This window comes from Dunckerocampus dactyliophorus, chromosome 2 (assembly GCF_027744805.1).
Source record: "Dunckerocampus dactyliophorus isolate RoL2022-P2 chromosome 2, RoL_Ddac_1.1, whole genome shotgun sequence".
NCBI lineage: Eukaryota > Metazoa > Chordata > Actinopteri > Syngnathiformes > Syngnathidae > Dunckerocampus > Dunckerocampus dactyliophorus.
The window spans coordinates 20,806,455-20,827,702 of record NC_072820.1 but is presented as its reverse complement, the minus strand read 5'-3'; the positions used below and the strand labels follow the sequence as shown (position 1 = coordinate 20,827,702).

Below are 21,248 nucleotides of genomic sequence, written 5' to 3'. Positions count from 1 at the left end.
AAAGAGGGCAGGCTACCCGTCAAGATGGCATTCTGTCAAAAATGCAAACTTTTGTATTAGTTCTGTTCTTTATTTGTGAATATTACAGCAGTTGTCCTCTGAATTTATTGCTGAATATTTGTAGCCTGTTGTTTATTAGAGGGTTAATTTATGAAAATATGCGTTTTTATCCTGGAAAACATCTGAACTTGACATATGCATCATACATGCATGTTTCACATGCATCCTACTTCAAAGAAAATGCATGAAAGTGGTGTCGGCATTGGTGCAATTTGAAATTCATGAATTTGAAAGTTATTTCGAGCTTTTTACACTTATACCAGTGCATCGCCATTCATTTTGCCTTTTCAGTTTGTTCTCGTCAGAAGTCGGACACAAAAATAAAATGGCTTAGACAAGACAGCTTTCTCTGGAAACACGCCAGTCGATAGTAGTTTTGAGAAATGAAAGGTATTCAATGTGTGAAATAGCCAAAAAACTTAAGTGTCCATGCTGTTCACTACAGTCTTAAATGCAGAGAGGGTCCACTGAGGACAGGAGACGATGTGGTAGGCCAAAACAACGTCTACTACAGAAGAAAAATACATTTAGGTGAGCAGTCTGCGCAAGTGAGCAGTCTGCGCAACTGTTATTGGACTTGCCCACAGATCACAGCTGAGTTAAACAACGCTATCTTCCTCAACAGTAAGGAGATGTCTTTGTGTAGCAGGGCTAATGAGCCATGTGGCGTCAAGGAAAGCACTTCTCAAAGAAAAAACAATAAGCAAAGGCTTGCTTGGGCTGGGAAACACAGAGACTGGTCTTTGGAGCAGTGGCAGAAGGTTCAGAAGGTTCATTGGTCTGACGAGTCAAAGTTCGAGGTGTGTGGCAGTAAGAGGAGTACCTGCGTGAGACGACGAAAGGGAGAAAAGATGCTACCACAGTGCATCAAACCAACTGTGAAACATGGTGGTGGAAATGTCATGATTTTTTTCTGGTTGCTTTGGTGCAGCAAGGTTGGCAGCTTGCGCAGAGTAGAGCAGGGGTAGGGAACCTATGGCTCGGGAGACAGAAGTGGCTCTTTTACTTAACATGATAAAATCAACTTATTTAATTTTTTTCAGACATTTTAAACTAAAATATTACAGAAATCACAGTGTAAAAAATAATGTTCAAAATGTAAAACTTGTTAATGCATTTTAATTAATTCAATGCGGGTGGCCAGAGCCAATGGCAGCTCTCCGCCCAATATTTTCTGGGTCAGACACCAAAACTCGATTACTGACTAATGCAATAGCCTACCTGGTTCAATGAGAGGTCAAGAAGTAAACTTCCCTCCTTTGATCAAATAGTCAGCTAATTCTGCAAAGCAAACTCTTTTGACGAAGAAGATGGTGAAAAGAAAGAAAGATGAGCAGTCCGGTGGAAAACCATGCAGCACCAGAAGTCGCATTAATGGTAAGAAGTATTTTACTTATTATTGGTTAGCTTCAATATAACAGTTGCACTTACATTTAATTGCACTTAAAATATGCAACATTCATGGCTCTCTTAACCAAAAAGGTTCCTGGTCTCTGGAGTAGAGGGTATCCTCGATTGCGTTTATTGAATTACAATTAAAAAAAATATGTTTTCTGAACAAGAGAAACATTGGGTATTGTTTATTGCTCAATAAATTCGAATTATTCATTTGTTCAAATTTATTGCGCAATAAACAATACCCAATGCCCTTTTCTCATTCCACAAAGTCTGCCCATTCTATGTATAATGGGCAGACTTTGTGGAATGAGAAAAGGGCACAAGTTCCAGCACCACGAACCAAAGCCATTTCTGATTCTGCTGGGTATTATATTTTGGTAGGTGGCGTCCCTCTTTAACATATGACTTCCTCCTAAAATGCATAACGGTGTAAAACATATGTCAGTTTGAATGCTGATGTGCACTCTTCAATTTGATACCAAATTGTTATAGTGCCACAAAGCAAATCAAATGTGGACAAATTCAGTTCTGCTCATGTGTGTTCCCAAACCTTTGGATGTAGGTATAGAGCATATACCAGGTAGCATCTATGTAGGATCTATGTAATCCTGCAAAGTAAGCAAACGACACATGGTGAAGGTCATTAACCTGACAAAGGAAGCTTGACTTGTGAAAGCACACCGAAAATAAAACAGCTTCTGTATGATCTATTGGGTGGGTCAAAAGTAAGTAGGCATAAAACACTGGTAATAACAACCATATTCCTTTTACAAATGTATTGAAACAAATTATATATGTTCTTTATGACATGGGAAAATGAAAGTAAATCTTCATATTTCAAACTAAGCACCGATGACGTCAACCAGTTTCCATCGTCTTTTGGGATATCATTGACACCTCCTGAATTCGGGAATTAAGAAATAAGACAATAAGAAATCCCCATTACAGTGTAACCTTTGCTGGCTACATTAATTTGTTCCAGAAGGTTCAACTCTTAACCGAAACATCCATCCATCCATCCATCCATCCATTTTCTATACCGCTTCATCGTCATTAGGGTCGCGGGGGCATGCTGGAGCCTATCCCAGCTGACTTCGGGCGACATGCGGGGTACACCCTGGACTGGTCGCCAGCCAATCGCAGGGCACATATAGACAAACAACCATTCACACTCACATTCATACCTATGGACAATTTAGAGTCGTGTTATTTTTGATCAACCTCATCCACAAATCCATCAAAGTCCTCATCTTCTGTATTCGACACAAACAAAGCCGTCTTCTTTTCCGTTCGCGACTAGTCTGTTAACTTGTCAGTGTTATTCAGCTCCGAAGCAAAGAAGGAAACTTCTCCTGTTTCTTCTGCCAACTTTATTTCTTGAACGCGGCCACCAGACAGCAGCTCAGAACACACACACATCTCTCAGCATCGTCTCTCCTTCCTGCTTGCCCACAAGGCAAAGGTTAAACAAGCCCCACTACATAGCTGTCCAGCCAATGCCTGTAAGAAATGACACAGTTTATTTCCTGGTGTGCACTGGTCAACACTGTAATGCCGCTTGTTGTGGGGAAGGAGAGACTCACGTCGCCGATGCACTTTAATGGCTTTATTAACAGCGGAGAACACTGCAGGACTTTACATCCACGCCAACATAAACACACTTCCCAACTCTCTCCAAACTCACAGCTAGCACTGAGCCTAGCTCTCCTGCTCGGGACGCCCACCGTCACTTCCCGTCACTTCTCGTCACTTCCTGATGAACTAAAGCTGTAATGACACTCTGCCGTATAAAAAGTAAAATATAAAAAACAAGCGTAAGACATTATTAGCACAGCTTTGTTCTGTGGGTCGTGGATATATTCTATCAGTTATTATTAAGCCTCTAGCTTCCTTTTTAGTAAGTAAAAACCTTGGCTATGATTGCACTACATTGTCATGTAGACCTACAAAGTACACTTGGAAGAACAAGAGGTGAATAAATGTATTGCAACTGATGTGAAACTGATGAGGAGTAGGATTAAATAAGCTTTGCTTCTTCCTACTCCTTTTTGGACATGCAAAATTGTGAATTGTACTATGTGATGTGCTACTGTTTGACTCATGCATATTCAGGATTAAAACCATGAACCATGAACCATGATAATAACAAGCCTAGTAGTGCTGTACAACTTTTATCCGCAGTCCGCAGTGCCCTCGACTGGTCAACATTATTATTATTATTATTATTATTTATTATTATTTTATATATATATATATATATATATTCATTCATTCATTCATTCATTCATTCATTCATTCTCCGGGCACTCCAGTTTCCTCTCACATTCCAAAAACATGCATGTTAGGTTAGTTGGCGACTCTAAATTGTCTATAGGTATGAATGTGAGTGTGAAAGGTTGTTTGTCTATATCTGCCCTGTGGTTGGCTGCCGACTAGTCCAGGGTGTACCCCTCCTGTCGCCCGAAGACAGCTGGGATAGGCTCCAGCATACCCCTGCGACCCTAATGAGAAGTGGCATAGAAAATGAGAAAATGGATGGATGGGTTCATGATCATATCGATTAGGCAGTTATTCTGCGATTCTACACATTGAATCTTTCATTGCAGACACTTAAAATTTTGCCTTGTTTGTAATTGCAAATTCTTAAATTCTCGCTCTATTTGTGCCACAGTACGCTCTTGTGTCTCATTCATCAAGGTGTGTAATAATATAAAATTTTTGCTCTCGAGAATGTTTTCTGGGCCGGAAGGTGGGGTAAGCCTCTCCGACCTCCAGACTGGCCCTATTTCTGATTTTGTATCCCTATTTCAAGGGTCAGTATCATTTCGCTTTACGTTAAGACATTGTTGCTAGGCAACTGCATTGAACTTCAGCAGTTAGCCAGTTAGTTTGACTTGCTAGCAACTATCAGCATTTGTAACTAGTTTATTTCAAGGAATCTGTACCATCTGTACCTATCCAAATTAAAGTTTAGGGACTCAGCAGGCAGTTGTGATCTTGTGTCAGGAAAGCACCAAAATAGTTCAAATTTCTAGTATCGTCAGCAGAGCTCTTGCCATGTACGTTTTCTCCAGTCGTCAACAAGGGGAAAACCACACACACACACACAAACAATTAGACTCACGGAGTATATTAATAACGCTAACCCGAAAATGTACGCAAACCAAGGCAACAGTTTGATGTACATTTTTGACATTTACCGAAAAAGTTGCTCAACAATCTCAAGCTCAACAATCACTTGATATCGGTATCAGAAATGTAGTTCTGGACAGTGCTGGTATATTGGATATTGGTAAGAAAACCAATATCGAACATCGCTATTCAAAATTTTATGAAATTACATGTTGTTGTTGTTGTTGTTGTTATTGTGTGCACAGTCATCAAGGCAATGAGCACTTCTCTCTGTCTGCATGTTCTGTGCAGCCATGAAGACGTCTGCCAGCATAGACGGCACCGACAACAAGAAGACCAAACACAAGCTGAAGAAGTTTCTGACTCGCAGACCCACCCTGCAGGCCGTCAGAGACAAAGGCTACATTAAAGGTACCTGAGAACATGAAGCATGTGTGCTTTTTTTACAGTCCAACCAAATTAGTTTTGCTATGTACAGACATGTACCTCATGATATTTGCAGCCACCGCCAAACCCGAACAATACTAAACTGAGTGAAAGCTCCTGCATGTTCCACTCCAGTCCTGTAGGTGGCGTAACTACCACACACACAAACTTTTCATCACAAAATCATCTGTTGGATCTCCCCACTTGAACCCAATGCAAGCAGACTGTAGCAGCCAAAGGTGAAAATAAATTCCTCTTTCTACACTTTTATCTGGATCTGCACCAAAAACGTAATTACCTCAAGCCCCCTTGCTACAAAGTTTTGTGGAAGTGAGTTTACAAGAATTTTTTTGCTATCAAGCAATTTTCTCCTGCTTTAATTTAATATTCTTGCTGTGGGCTCGTTTGCCCAGAGGACTGAAAAGTAAAAGTTATATGGTTACGTAATCTATTAGCAAGAGTTGGAAAAATGTAGCCGTCTTATATATATTTATTTTCCTAATATTTTACCCCGTGTGAGCTAAAAAAAATAATAATAAAATCTGTCACATGCACTTGAATCCTTTATGCTCTCATGTCTCAGCTTTACTTAAACAACACATCCACAAACACATAAATAAGTGAGAACTATTTCAAGTGTTGGAGCCAGAACTCCTTTAACATGAGTAACTATTTGTAAGTGAATAAATAAGTTAGTGACGTATAGGAAACATTTTGGAGTGGTTGTCATGTGACTAGCCCATGTTAGCTAAGCTAAGGTAGGTCATTTTTTTGCCATTAAAGCACATGTTAAAACCACTTAACAATTGTAATGCTTCAATTGGGTGTCAATTATTACAATTCAATTCTTCTTTCTATATTTTCTCAATTAATTCATAGAAAACAAGCTAGGAAAATATCGCTATCCGGCTTTTAAATTTAAAATTCATATGGAACGCCTGACGTGACGTATTTGTTACAATAGCAAAAATGCTAAAAAGACACACAAATGTCACTATTACAATAATTTTAAATGAATATATGTTCTTTGGTATGGTATGGTACAGTTTTATTGAACAAGTTACATTACGGAACATCATGTTTACATTTACACAATTCAACATGTCTGAAAAGGAGTAAGAAGAACCTACCCCTTCTCCATGTTTATTACTGGTGAATTGTAAATTGATAGTGCAATGGAACCTCTTTTTTAGCTTTTAATCTGTTCACATCAAACGGCAGTTCAGAGTACCCAGCCTTCTTGGAGTCCATCAGAGGGGTGCTGGAGAGCATTCCAACTGGTGACTCCGTCGTTTTGTTGGGAGACTTCAACGCCCATGTGGGTAATGACAGTGTGACCGGGAGGGGCGTGATTGGGAAGAACAGCCTCCCCGATCTGAACCCGTGCGGTGTGTTGTTGTTGGACTTCTGTGCGAACCACAGTTTGTCCATCATAAACACCATGTTCGAACATAAGGATGTCCACAAGTGCACCTGACACCAGGACACCTTAGGCCGCAGGTCTATGATCGACTTTGTAGTCGTATACTCAGACCTGCGTCCACGTTTTCTGGACACGCGGGTGAAGAGAGGGGCTGAGCTGTCAACTGATCACCACCTGGTGATGAGTTGGATTAGATGGCGGGGGAGGATGCCGGACAGACCCGGGAGACCCAAACGTGTAGTGCGGGTGTGCTGGAAACGTTTGGCAGTCTCCTGTTCGTCGAGTCTTCAGCTCTCACATCTGACAGAGCTTCGCCTGCATCCCCCCCATCAGTTAACTTGAAATGACTTCTTAGGGGTAAAAAGTGTTTATGAAAACACAACAAAGAAGTGCTGAAAAGAAGTGCTGCGCTCTGTGTTTCCAAACGTGTGTTTGTGTGCGCAGATCAAGTGTTTGGCTGTAGCCTGTCCAGTCTCTGCCAGAGGGAGAACAGCACTGTTCCCACTTTTGTCAAGATGTGCATCGACCATGTGGAGAACAACGGTGGGTTTTGAGATGCCGTGTGGTGCATCTCTCTGATGTTTTAAATTTTTTTGTCTTCCCATCCTTCCCTACAGGCCTGTGTGTGGACGGCCTGTACAGAGTCAGCGGAAACCTGGCGCTGATACAGAAGCTGCGCTTTGCAGTCAGTGACGGTGGGCCTGCTGAGCTTTTTCTTCTGTTATTGCAGAGGTGGTGCCAATCTCTGACTCTTCTTCTTCCTCTGCTGTGCAGATCAAAATGTGAGCCTGGCAGACGGCAAGTGGGAGGACATCCACGTGATCACCGGAGCTTTAAAGATGTTCTTCAGGGAGCTTCCTGAGCCGCTCTTCACCTACAACCTCTTCCACGACTTTGTCAGCTCCATCAGTGGGTATTTTTACCTCCTCAAACGCTAAATTATACTCACGCAGCACGTGTGGCTCCAAAGATTCCCTCCTGAAAAATGTTTAGAAGTATCACGCAGGGGAGGATTAAATAAGCTTTGCTTCTTCCTACTCCTTTTTGGACATGCAAAACTGTGAATTGTGCTATGTGATGTGCTCCAGTGTAACTTGTATGCATGTTCAGGATGAATTAAAGCATTACCGTTACCATGTGGAAATGTGTTCTTAACCTTTGTCAGTTAAATTACTGTTTGCAATCTGTTGCATGAAAGTGAGCTTATTAGCTTAACATGGAAATAAGGCAGAGGAAATGCAATCATGAACGCACTTTATGCAATTATTGCACACAGTGCAGCATTACAGTGTTTTTTTTTTCCTCTGGCCTGCAGAGTTTCCAGACTACAAGCAGAGGGTCCATGCCATCAAAGAACTGGTCCAACAGCTCCCTGAGCCGAACCACGACACTATGCAAGCTCTCTTCAAACACCTCAGAAAGTAAGGACACTTGAGTTACATTATAGCGATCTAATTTATCTTATTTATGATGTATTGTGTAAAACTAAGACATGAACAACATCACATCAAAAGCACAAAATGAATGCCAACCCACAATCCACCAGTTCCAAGTTTTTCAGAGAGATTATTACATCATTGTTTGACGTGTGTGGTAAAAGGCAGTGTGCTAGCATGAATTAACTTGAGCCAAATGTGCACATTAGCACTCAATAAGTCATCAAAACTTACCTTTATATCAGTTAGTATCAGCATTTGAGACCAAATATGAGGTGAAAGAAAAATGCTAAATATACAGCAGCAGTGGAGAGAAAGTTAGTACACGCACAATGGACATGTGTCAAGTGAGACGGATGTAACAGAGGGAATCCGGCCACTTTCCAAAATAAAACATTATGGAAATTATTTTTTCTTTCTGTGCGGCACCTTTCTGGCAAAACACCTCATGGAAATATTCTTGGGGTCCAAAAGTGTCTTTGTAGGTATGTCCAATAATATCGACCAATAATGTCATAGAAGTGATATATGGGAACATATCGTCTGCTTTTCTGCCGATATTTATATCGCCACCCGAGTGAGACCTGACCAAAGTGCGCCATGCTCCACAGAGCAACAAAGCTTGCTAGTTTATGTCCATGGTCTGGAATTATTTCCAAGTTTTGTTTTCAAATTGTAAATATGCAATTTGCAAATATTTAAAAGCTCTTGTTAAGTGAGGCGGGGAGTAAGGCGTCTTCCTGTCAGACTTCTAATCTAATGTCACACCTCGGGAGTCACATGCAGCAAAATAAGAATAAGCAAAAAGAAAGGCTACCCATCTGTCTTCAGTTTATAATTTTGCTGATTGTATTAGTCCAGAGTTTCCTAATTTGCACTTTACCTTGTTCTTATATGAATGTTTGTGCCACATAGAAATGTGCAGCTTTCCAAATTGTTGCTGTTGATACTAGGAGGGCGTGTTATTAGTAGGGTTTAAGTATGGTTGTCAAGTGATTAAAAAGTTTAATCACTGTTTTCAAATTAATTAATCATCACTATTTTAATCACTATTTGCAGCTATGTCTGAAATATTCCCATGTTTACTGTATTATTGAAAGAAAGATAAATGACAGAGCAGGATTGTATACATTTGTATGTACTGTATTAAGAGCTGAAAATTAACTGAAAATTGAAAGCAAGCTAAAAGATAGCACATATATGTGAAATTGTATTAGTGAATAGTAGCAGGACATTTGAATCACACGTAAACTGCGTTATTATCAGCAATGAGGGGTTGTGTTCACATTTTGTGCTTATTTTGTGGGATTGCTGAGCCGACTTAAATGCAGCAAATTGTACTTCCGCATTAAGAGTTACAAAGTCAGTGATAAGAATATCAACTTATTGTTGTTTTTTGTCTTTCTGTTGATTTAGACCACATATACTGTACATGTATATACTATATTGTGTAATATGAGTGTAAAGGTGACTTAGGGGTATTATTTCATGTTTAGAGGGCTCTAATGATAAAAACTGTGTTTAGAAGGTCATAAACAGGTTTTCTATGCTCTAATTACGAAAGTATTCCATTTATAAATAAGGGATCGTACTTGGCGGAAATTCACTTATCATGGTTGGGGTCTGGAACCATTTAACCGCGATAAACGAGGGAATGCTGTATATTTGTCTTATTTTGCACCAACGGTGTTTATTTGCGAAGTGCAGTCAGTGGCATCATACTTAAAGAAGCATAATGTGTTCATTACATGACGTGTTTAATCCCGACACGACGCTACAGCCGCTTAGAGCAGTCTTCCCTCAAATTCGATACGATTTGACTGATCATGACAAGGACTTTTTGAGATGTTGACAATTTTTCTGATTTGAGCCTCACCTAGAGATGGGGCGATCCGATCCAGTATCAGGTTCTGATATCATCATAATTCACATATCGGAAATTGCCAATAATCAGAATTAAGAATAATCAGAATAATCTGTTTGAGAGTCAAACTGTGGCTCAGTCCCTTTTCTTCCAGTCTAATGTGGTTCTGCTCTCTACCTTCAGGGTGATTGACCATGGTGAGGAGAACCGCATGACCAACCAGAGCATCGCCATCGTGTTTGGACCTACACTGCTGCGGCCCGAGATGGAGACATGGAACATGGCAGTTCACATGGTCTACCAGAACCAGATAGTGGAGCTAATACTCTTAGAGTACGAGAACATATTTGGCAGGTAGACAGCCGTGTGGGGAAATGACCTCTGTTTCTCCTCATCTGAACCCACCGGTGGTCACCGGTGGTGACCGACGCCTCACTGCTTTGGAACATCTCAAGAACCAAAACCCAGCATGGACCAAAAGCACTGTTTTTGTGCCCTTTTAGCACAGAAAGTCTTCCTGTCCCAACACTGGAGTCTTAAAAGAACCAAAAACCATCTGGAAGAACCACTGCTCAAGATCTTCTGCTTGGCTTTAAACTTGAACAATAAGGGACAGACTGTTTATTTAACTGCCATCATGATTCCATTGTCTCTTCATCAGATCTTTGAAACTTGAGTCTTATTGTGGGATGCCTGCAACACTCCTCCATTTCACCAAAAAGGCTTTGAAGGCATCAGCTTGATATCAAAATGTTCTTCTCCGAGTTATTTGTACTGTTTTTGTGCGTGTGAAGAGGGTGAGTGGCTTTAAAGTCATACTGTACAGAGAATAAATAAGAGTACATAACACTAAAAAGAAGAATTATAGGACCTGAATCTTTTTTAAGGATCACTGAGCTCAGCCGTCAACGTTTTAGCTGTCAGGTGAACGGACAATTGCGTCATCGTTATTAATTGTGCAACACAAAGCTCTGCTGGCTTCATCAAACTGCAATAAAAAATCTCTAATGACTCATTTTAATCACAAACAAATGATTTTAGTGTTTTATTTAATTGGTGCTTTCTTACTGACATGACCTGTTGACTAGGGGTGGCTTATTCTACAAATGTTGGTATCGATCCAATACCAAATCAATACAGGGTAAGTATCGCCGATACTGATACTTTTTACACTTTTCAAAAACGTTTCGTGATTTTTGCCTTTAATTTGTTAATTGTGATTGAGAACAGAATAAAACAAAGGACAAAGATTTGAGCCAAACAAAAAAAAAGATGAGTTTATTCTCTCATTTGTGAACAGTGCAGTATTTAATACAGAAATATAAACAATACCAATGGAACCAATAAAAAATAGTACCAAGAGAAAAATAAAAAGATTCCCTTTAATCACAATTACAATTGTTTGAGCAAAATTGGACCCATTCACACATTTGACCTGAGGCCATGTATCCTACTCCTGCGCACTAAAAAAAAACATAAACCTTTTTTTCTCAAGTTAACTTGAAATATTGAATATAATTAATTGGTTAATTAATTTTATAGGAATTCCGGGTCAAAAATGTCTATTTTACAAGGTAACATTTTGATAAAGTTTCACATTAGCACTTATAAATAATCATCCTACATATCTTTTATTCTAGTCTGATGCTGGCATCCTTCTGGGATTTTGTCCCCTGACGATGGCTATGGTTTAAGTCTGCATATTAATTTAATACCAAATTAGACAGTTTAACAATAACAGTAAAGCAGTATCCGAAATACAAAAATACATACAAGCAACGATAAAGCCTAATTTTCGGGGGAATCCCCACTCAAAGTGAGAGGTTTTCACCTCTGCGCCGTGTGGGGATTGGAACACCAATATCAACGAAATCGAAATCAACGAAAGATTAAACACTCTTAATACACAAAATCATAATTATCAAACATACTTATTTGCTCTTATGATGCACACATAGCAGTGAACAAATTCACGCTCCTTTCTGCTCTGTTCTCCTCGTGCCGTGAGGTGTTCAGGCGCACTCGTAATTGTAAGTGTCTGGCGCTAATTGTTTTTCATGTTTATTCGCGTAACCCCATCGCAATTGGCGTACCCCTGTAGACCATTGTCAATCAATCTCCTTTGTGCCATTTCCTGTTGTGGGCGATGGTCGCTAGCAAAGTAGCTAAGGCACATGTGTCAATGGAGGGCCGAGACACTGCAGGTTTTCTCACCAACAGGTTTCTGCAGCAGGTGATTTAATTGGAGCTCCTTCCCTCATATTGAAGGAGGTGTTGATCATTAAAATCACCTGCTTTAGTGAGCGGCTGGAAAGAAAATCTGCAGTGTCACGGCCCTCCGTGGTACAAGTTTGGTACTGAGCTAAGGTGTGAGCAGCTTGCTAACCGCCAATAAAGAATAGAAGAAGAAGAAGCTAACCGGCTAAATGAATCTTCAGCTCAAGGAGTAGGACGAGGCAGAGGACAAAACGACGGCAGGAACAATCTGTTTTAACACGGATACAAAAACGCTATAGCCAACAGCGCCAGGATGAGGCACGGTTAGAGGAGTTAATACACGCTAGTCTCTTAATTTCTTGTGAACAACCTTCAATAAAATTCAACCGAAATTTGAACTTTGAGAGACTTTAAACAATGGAGAAATGTGAGAAAATGTTAATGCTTTACAGCCTTAAAACATACAGTATATATACTATACATATAATAATTATAAACAAAGCTACTTCGTGGATTTCACTTATTGCTCTGCACTTACTTCACTGACTATTTTGGGAACCTATCCCTCGCGATAAACGAGAGAACACTGTATTTCAAGTTTTTTGGCTATTTTTACATCAGTACCAGCGGTGGGTAGCCTTTCATTACTATTTATGTACCACCAGCAGTCTACCACAGCATAAATGTGTACTGTACCAAAGTCACCAGTGTTTTCCTCTTAGTGCCGTCATTTTGCTAATTGTTAGCCACGCTACCTAACCTGCCTAAGTGGGCGTGAAGCAGCCGGACAGGTGAAGTCTAAATGGGCTTCAATTTTGGGAATAAACCCCTTAATCCCCTCCAATACACCGAGATACAGTAAGTATAAATCCCCATACACACCAACAGCACCTTAATGCGCATTTGTTTGTATGGCACTGTTACTGTTAACTTTGTAGTGATGGGCGATTCAATACTCCGATACCAAAGTTCCAGTTAATGGTGTCAATACAGTATGGAGGAGGTGTGTGTTCGAGAGAACCAGTTGGAATCATTATCTAACATCAGCTTTCAAATGTTGATTTCACTATTGGCAATATCAAGCTCTGCTCACCTGAGGTTGTACAATTCAGAATTCAGCCAAGCTTTTGCGCAAAAACGCCCCTTTGAACTTTCATCTGATCGTTAAAAAAGTGACTTTGAACATTGCCGGAACAGTTAAAGGGTTTATCATCAACACAGTTCTACCCTAGATATTTTAGTTTATAATACAGTGCTACCTCAGTTTTTGTTATTAATTTGTTTCAAAAGTTCACATGAAAATTGAAAGGTCTGAAAACTGAGGCAATTTTTCCCATAGGAAATAATGTATATCCAATTAATCTGTTCCAGACACACAAATATATGAACAAAAATACATTTTATAGAGAATAATTACAGTTTTACATGCAGAAAACAATGCAAAAATAATTACATGAGGAATGGATGGAACTTATTGTTGATGCAGACGTCCCGTAGAGCCTGGCGAGATGGAATTTATTAGTGTTTCACACCTTCTTTAACAAATTGCTGGTACAAATTGCTTTCCTTGGCACCAATGGTGGGTTATTAAGCAGTCACACTTATTAAAAACATGCACAAACAGGGTGCTTTGTTTGGGAACTCGATTTTCGCAGAACGATACAGTACAAGACAAACTGACTAGTTTGTTACATAAAATATTGTAAAAAAACTGAGAAAGTGTACAAAAAACGGGCGAAAATTGTGATAAAAATTTTTGATGAAAACCGAATCAATCAATCAACTGAAACTGGGCGTATGAAAACTATTATGCTTATTATATACCAGTGACTGGTGGTGCATTGGGTGCCTGCACCTTCAGTGGGGGCTTAATCGACTTAATCCACATCACCGAAATGTAACAAGTATCAGACAACTCTAAACCTGTACACTACAACATCATCTGGATCTGAATCAACATTTATCTAATTGCAGTTGGTCGACCTCTCCTTAGAATGTCTACCTTTCCTGGAAAAGTCTGCCTTGAAAATGGGTTTTGAAGAATGTCCGACACCAAGTCAATTTCTCCTCCTCCTCCATCAGCCATTGTGAGCGTTACTGTGTGCAAATCGCTACAGACAATTCAGCTTGTCTAATTTGCCTTTGTTTTGCTCTGATCAACCAATCGGAGGATGGAAAAATGCTGACGTCATTTTGGACTTGCTAGCTGGCCCTCTGAGGTGAATCTGACATCTGATTGGTTAAAGTAACAACCTCCATTGCTAACAGTGTTTAGGTGGTATGGGCCAGCACTCCTCATTCTGAAGGCCCTTGCCAGATTACACTAACATGGCAACACATCTGATTGGACAAAAAGAAAAAACATACGCATACAGTACATGTACTGGAAGCAGTACAGCCAAGAGACGTGCTACTAAATGAAGACTGTTGGGAATACAGTAATACAATTTCATGGAACACTAGAGTTGAAGTTGTAAATGTAGGTCAGTGCTTCTGAGAGTGTTTAGGCCAGCAGAGAAGGCTTTGACGGCCCTGATCGTTATATACGTTATATATTAGTTTTATTATATGCCACCAAATCATTAACATTCCAGTTCATTGTCCAACTTGTGTGATTGTCAGCCATATGCTAACCCAACACGCCAATTAGCCGTGTTATTTAAGCATATGATTAGCATAAACCACTATTCTCCAGTGACTTTAAAAGTTTAACATAGGTCGCTTGACTTTAAAACTAATAATTTGCATCTTTATTGTCTTCAAGGCGTTTTGTTATATGATCTTATATGAACTTTGCCCGGTATGTGTGTGTGTGTGTGTGTATGTGTGTGTTTTTATAAGCAAACCAAAGAGTTGATTTAAAAGTCACTCTGCATTTGTTTCATCACAATTAACATACTGAGCTGCAGAGTGGCAACATTACTGTCAGCTCTCATTTCACTCTTTAAAAATCAACAGATGTTTTTTTTTGTCTTTGCAGGGTCAGGTCGCTGTCATTGCTGCAGCAAATAAATGGCGATATTAGCAGCTAATTAGTCTTGGAGGGACATAAATGAGTGCGACGCCCGCCACTATTTAGCGCCATGGAGGAGAAACGAGAACGTGGCGGAAGGTTGAGAAGGGTAAAAGAAAGCGCGAGTTCAAATCTTATCTCTCCCCTCTTCACATCATCGTATTGCTAAATGATGTTTGCACTCAAATAGCTCATTAACCCTTTGAACCTGCAGCCGTTGAAGCGCTACGCGGCTGATTCATTAGCGTCACTAGCGCCTCGGCTAATTCCCCTCAAACATTATGGGGGCCTCGTTACTGCGGACTAATTCGCTGCCCGTAATATCCAATAACCAAGCAGGCTGGAGCGTTACGAGCAACAGATGACTGCTGACATTTAGCCCGCCAGACGCTCCAAAGGGCCGCCGTTTTTTTCCATTTAAAGAAACAAAACAAAAAAAAGATGGTGGAATGATGGCTTGACCTTTCCGTGTGAAAACACTGATGGGAAAAGGTGTTTAACTTCCATCATTTTTTTCTCATCTTAAGATGGACTGGTTGGCTTCATGGTGACCTTTAGTGGCGGCTCAAGCAGCGGGGAAGAAAAACATTTGGGGTTTTTTGTGTAAATTACTTCAAATACTGTACAGCACGCAAAACGTCCTGAGTCAGCATTAAGAATACGCCATTTCAACACAATGTCAGGAACAGAAGTCGCTAAACCAGCAATTCTGCTAAATGGTTTTTAGGACGCACGTAAGACCAGAAGCCACAATCAGCGTTTAACCTGATGTCTTCCTGATGTCTTCCTGCTAGAAAATGCTGACTGAATTTACTGGTGCGCAGTGTTTGGTAAATTAATACAAAAAAAATTAATAAATAAGTTAATGTCACGGCATCTGCGTCCACCACGCACCCGTAATTCAGAACATGTACCTTCACTGGGACTGGGTGACTGGAATCCAGGATGGTTTATCATTTTCTTAGCTTTTATGGTGGCAAAAAAAATTGTGGGTGCCTCAAAACGGGGAGGTGTACACCCCCCACACCCCCCCCTAAATCCACGCCTGCTGAAGTGATTGTGTTAGGTTGTTACTGGGTTGAATGTATCTTCCTTATTAGCGTTAGCGTTATGACTTGCTTCAGTGTTGATGTATTGTGTGGTGTACAAGTTTAAGAGTAGATACAGTACACTGACGGTGGTCGCACGTTCCATTCTATTCCATTCCATTCCATTTTCCTCCGCTTATCCGGGTCTGGGTCGCGGGGGCAGCAATCTCAGTAGGGAAGCCCAGACTTCCCGGTCCCCGACCACCTCCTCCAGCTCCACCGGGAGGACACCAAGGCGTTCCCAGGCCAGCTGTGAGACATAATCCCTCCAGCGTGTCCTAGGTCTTCCCCGAGCCTTCTCCCGGCTGGGCATGCCCGAAACACCTCACCAGGGAGGCGTCCGGGAGGCATCCGGACTAGATGCCAGAGCCACCTCAGCTGGCTCCTCTCGATGTGAAGGAGCAGCGGCTCTACTCTGAGCTCCTCCCGGATAACCGAGCTCCTCACCCTGTCTCTTAGGGTGAGTCCCGCTACCCTACACAGAAAACTCACGTGTGCGAGAAAAAAAAAAGTACATTATATTCCCTTTTACTCTGTAGTCGATGTTAAGAGCTGATCGGAGAAGAGAAATTTGTGTGTTTTTTTGTATGTGATTAGCTTTGTTAGACCCTCTTCTGCATTATTTCTTAATTATTAACAAAAATACTAGATTGGATTTACAAAGTGCCTTTTAAGATATCCAACATACTTCCCAGTGAATTACTGAATGCCATTAAGGCTGTCAGAATCCTGCACTGGGCGGATGCAGATTGTATGACTGAAATTGACATTCTGAAATTGTTTTTATTGGGGATTTATGATGTCAAAATATCAATGTGAGTGTGTAGGCTACCTACAAACTTTGTTAAATAGATTAAGGCTTATCACATGATTAAGTGTGTCTTTGTATTAACCAATTATTAATAGTATATGACTTACTACCAAATAATATTTGTAGGCATAATCATATAATTAAGAGAGAATTCATATTAAAGTCAATCATTTGTGGCCGAAGTTAGAATGTGGGCCTTAGATTGTGTGAGTGCAGCTCTGTGCGGGGTGACCTTGTCCCTCTGCATGTTCATGTGTATGAGTTCTCTCCCAAAACACTGTGACGCAGGGGTGTCCAAAATGCGGCTTGGCAGCCAGTTCCAGGCTGCAGCTCATTTTTATTGGTTGCAGCGCACTTTAAAATTGCAATATATTTTTTTTCAATAGAGCTTTTTGGCATATTGGATTAGATTCTAGATTTGTTGCACAAAATTGAAGATGACACCAGCACCGTTTGGTTGTGAATATGTTTTAACATAAATGGTCAAGGCTGCCAAAAAAGTCCAAAACCAATTGCTTATCATTTACAGTTTGATTTCATGCTGGACTCGTCATGTTTTTGTGCAGTTTCAATGAATCTGTCGTCAACTCAACAAAAGTAGTCCAAAATCTTGATTGCTAAATGTTTCCATCATGAAGCAGATGTAGGAATTAATGAAGGCTGAAGAACCTGTTGAAGTTACCCCAAATCTACATTTCTATCAGTGCCAACATTCCTTAACACCCAAAGCTGAAACAGGAATTAACTCAATGACTAATAGTCAGCAGAGAAATAAAAGAAAAAGCAGGCGTTGAAATTGAATGTCCTGATTCATCTCTGCAAAACCCCATTGTTTCTAGTACCCTAAACTCCACAATCAGCAGCAGCAGCACGCTGTTGTATTATAATGAGTGGGGGTTTTTGGCAGTAGATCCTTAAAAACATCAGCAGAGCACTTATACACACAACTGTGTGTTGTTTCATCACCAGTCTGATTTTGCTTGTCTTGTCGCGGCATTGTTTGTTGTCCAGTTGTGTTCCTGCTGCTGTGAGTTGTTCCTGTGTTTCCAGATTGTTGTGTTTTTTCTTTTTGCTGCTTCTATAGTTTGTATTTTAATTTGTAGATAATTAAATGACATACATGACATAATGAGGTCATTGTCAAGTACGCATAATTGACCATGATGCATTTGCATGTAATTGTAATAGACGCAGTAGGCCTGAGGAACATTGTGGGAGACAAAAAGTGAGCAAAAAACATGAAAAGCAAATACAGTAAAACCTTAGTTAGCGTTGTTATTCCATTCCAGAAGGTCTGACTCTGACCAAAACGTACGCTAACCGAATCAATTTTTTTCCATAAGAAATCATGTAAATTCAATTAAACCATTACAGAAACCCAAAAATGTTCACGCAAAGCACATTTTTATAATCATTCAATTATAGTTTTACATGCAGAAAACAATTCAAAATGCATTGAAGACGTGATTCTTGACACGACTGTTCCCAAAGACACATTGTAGCAGCATGGACACCACCTTCCTGTTTTGCCATGAGTTATTTCTTGAATTCAATAGTTTTTCTCACCTCAATAACCCCCAATGGAGGCTTAGCAAATTGCAAGTGCCAGCATTTGATGAAGAAGGTGAGAAACACTATTGATTCATGACAAAACAGGAAGTTGGTGTCCGTGTTGATCTCGCTGCCACATTGTGTCTTTCATAAAATATATATAAATACAACACTGATCCCTTCTGCTACATCTCCAGACCAGGTGCGTATGAGGTTGAGGAGTGGAGTTCCGATGCATACCACCACCTACTGTATGGAGCTGTAACGACAAGCCACATTCACTTATGAGTGAGGACAAACAGGTAGCGGCAAATCTATTTGTAACGGTCCAAATCTATAATTTGATATAATATATGCATTATAAATGAATTTATGGGAAATACTGAGAGAGATGGAGGTGGAGCCACTTGAGACGGAAGCATGATTGCAGTGCTACCCTCACGTACGCAGGCTAAAGGCTAGACTGTAAGTCTGCTTCCATCTGTTCTATCGGTCATCTTTAATTGTCATGAATTAGTGGGGAGTACCTATACATTTTATCATTAAAAATTCCTTTAATGAGTGTGTGAGGTGTTATAGGGCTTACAGTTAAAAATAGGCATTTTTATTTGCAGTTTTTTGGTAGTCTCCCTAACCCCCCGCCACAAATGGCAGGATTGTAGTTTTATTCCTTCATTGTCTAGTAGTGATTGAGGTTTTTATGTCACATCTCCATGTCTACGTCTTCCTGGATCAGAAGCTTCATCTGTGAACCACAGATCTGTCACAGCTTTCTTTCTGAACTTGTGTGGGATGATCCATCTCTGTCGTAACCTCCATGTCCAAAGATCATTCTTTGTGGCAGAATGTCTGGGTCTGGCCTTCTGTTTTGTTGAGGATGAGAGCATCTGTCAGTCAAAGATGCTCGCCGGTCCTCAGGACTCGCGTCCCCCCCCTCCTCGTCAAGCTTAGCGTCCAATCTCACGCTTGATTGGACGCACAGTGAAGTGAAGCTTCTGCAGGCTGTGAGGCCAACGTGAGAAAAACAGCAAATAAGGAAGGAACGTCAGAGTGATACCTCCTTGAGTACTGCCTGTTGTCATTTAAAGTGCTGCTAAAATGTAGAAATAAAACATTTAATGCAGCATCGTGCTAGAACCCTTGGAGACTCTTCTAGAGGCGCTAAGGAGAGTAATGGTGGCGCTAGTAAGAGCTGCATCAGCTCACCTGGGGGAAAATTAAAGTCGTCCTTTGAAGCAGAGATGGAGAGAATCGGTTGTGTTTGCTGTTGGATCTGCTTCTTTTGCAAAGATAACAAAGTTTATCTTCCTTATTAATTACGTAGTCTTTGTGGGTTCGGGTTCGGGTTAGTTTAAAAAGATCAGCTTAAAACATGTCCCCCAGTCCTCCTCCTCCACTACAGGAACCCTATGCTTTCTGTCAACCCTGATCATTTTGACACGTCACTTTTTTTGTGACACATTTCCAATGCAGTCATCCAATGGGTTATAAAGTGTGTCTCCTGTTGACGTCACTCCACAACACATGCAGTTTGTCCTCACAGTTATTCAGTTGTCTCCCTTACAGCGTCTTGTTGTACATGTTTAATGAGTGCTTCTGTTTAGCACACTCAGCACTTTCTTATCTTGTCACGAACACAACAATACAAAAACAACAACACACTTTATCTGCTGATGACTCACTTTGTCTGCACCAGACACAAACACGCTTGTACACGCTGCCTCGCTTTAAATTCATGACTTCATTTGTATAATCTAATGAGATTTAAAACAAAAAATGCCTTTACAAAGATAATAATGCTGACTTTTAAATAATCTCACATGTTTATTGTTGTGTTTTCAGTGCTCCAGTCCTGTAGGTGGCGGTGGTGTGCCACAAGGGGCTCCATCAGATGAAAAATAGCCTTTTGGCTAATTCTGTTTTTTTAAACTCATGTATTAGCATGTGTTTTATGAAATTGCATTGTCACCTATAAATAAACTATTCTAATCAAATTTATCTCCAAGAGAAATTCACGTTTCCAGCAGCTCTGCAAAAGTGTCCTAATAAACGCAATCGAAAAAGTAAGAAACAACAAACAAACCAAGCAAAATAGGAGAGTTTGGAACAATAAGAAAATAGAATAAGAATAAATAAATACACTTACCGCTCCCCTCTTTTGTGTTGAAAAGTCGCATGGCACGGCGGGAGGACTGATCTACTCATTCTACCATTGGAGCAGGGCAGTGATAGTAATCTGCTAACTGCTCTTCTGTTGGGAAATGATGGTGTGCATTGGATGATGTTGGTTGCCCATGATGGAAAGGAGCCTCCTCAGTGTCCTTTGCTCTGCCACAGATGTCAGGCTGTCCAACTCAGTGCCAATGACAGAGCCTGCCTTCCTCACCAGTTTGTCCAGGTGTGTGGCGTCCTTCTTCTTGAGGTTGCTCCCCCATCACACTACTGCATACAGGAGGGTACTACTACCACAGCTACCAGAGTTCAGCCTCTCATCCATATGGGAACGGCCTTCTGGGCGAGCTGAAACGGTATTTTTTCAAAACGGTTTCCAAAGTGTGAAAATCTGAGAACGCCGGCTTGTCGTTGCCATGTATACGGGCAATACGAAAACGATGACATTACCGACTCACCGCCGCCTCGTCGCTGTCATGTGACCAGAAATGAACTTTGATGACAAAACCAACATAATATCTGAATATTTCGACGGACATGACTCACCCCAGTCGACGTTTTCAATTCAGTCTGCCTGTGATGCAAGACAAAAAGTATGTAGGACATAAATTCACATTAATATCTATCTGCAGATGAAATTTCGTTAAAATTTGATGG

The 21,248-nt window shown here is 40.5% G+C and overlaps 1 protein-coding gene across 9 annotated transcripts in view; it reads left to right on the top strand.

Annotated features, from left to right (window-relative positions):
- Window positions 1-10,855, top strand: part of LOC129177358 (rho GTPase-activating protein 12-like) — a 63,732-nt gene extending 52,877 nt beyond the window's left edge. For 2 of the 9 annotated variants that reach the window (XM_054768416.1, XM_054768423.1), the window contains exons 12-17: window positions 4,882-5,001; window positions 6,884-6,982; window positions 7,057-7,134; window positions 7,214-7,348; window positions 7,755-7,860; window positions 9,923-10,850. In XM_054768416.1, coding sequence (XP_054624391.1) covers window positions 4,882-5,001; window positions 6,884-6,982; window positions 7,057-7,134; window positions 7,214-7,348; window positions 7,755-7,860; window positions 9,923-10,097 — 713 coding nt within the window. In that variant the 3' untranslated portion in view covers window positions 10,098-10,850. Of the gene's footprint in view, window positions 1-4,881; window positions 5,002-6,883; window positions 6,983-7,056; window positions 7,135-7,213; window positions 7,349-7,754; window positions 7,861-9,922 lie in introns of all 9 variants that reach the window. The other 7 variants (XM_054768414.1, XM_054768422.1, XM_054768418.1 and 4 more) reach the window with 7 other exon arrangements.
- Window positions 10,856-21,248: the final 10,393 nt, after the last annotated feature.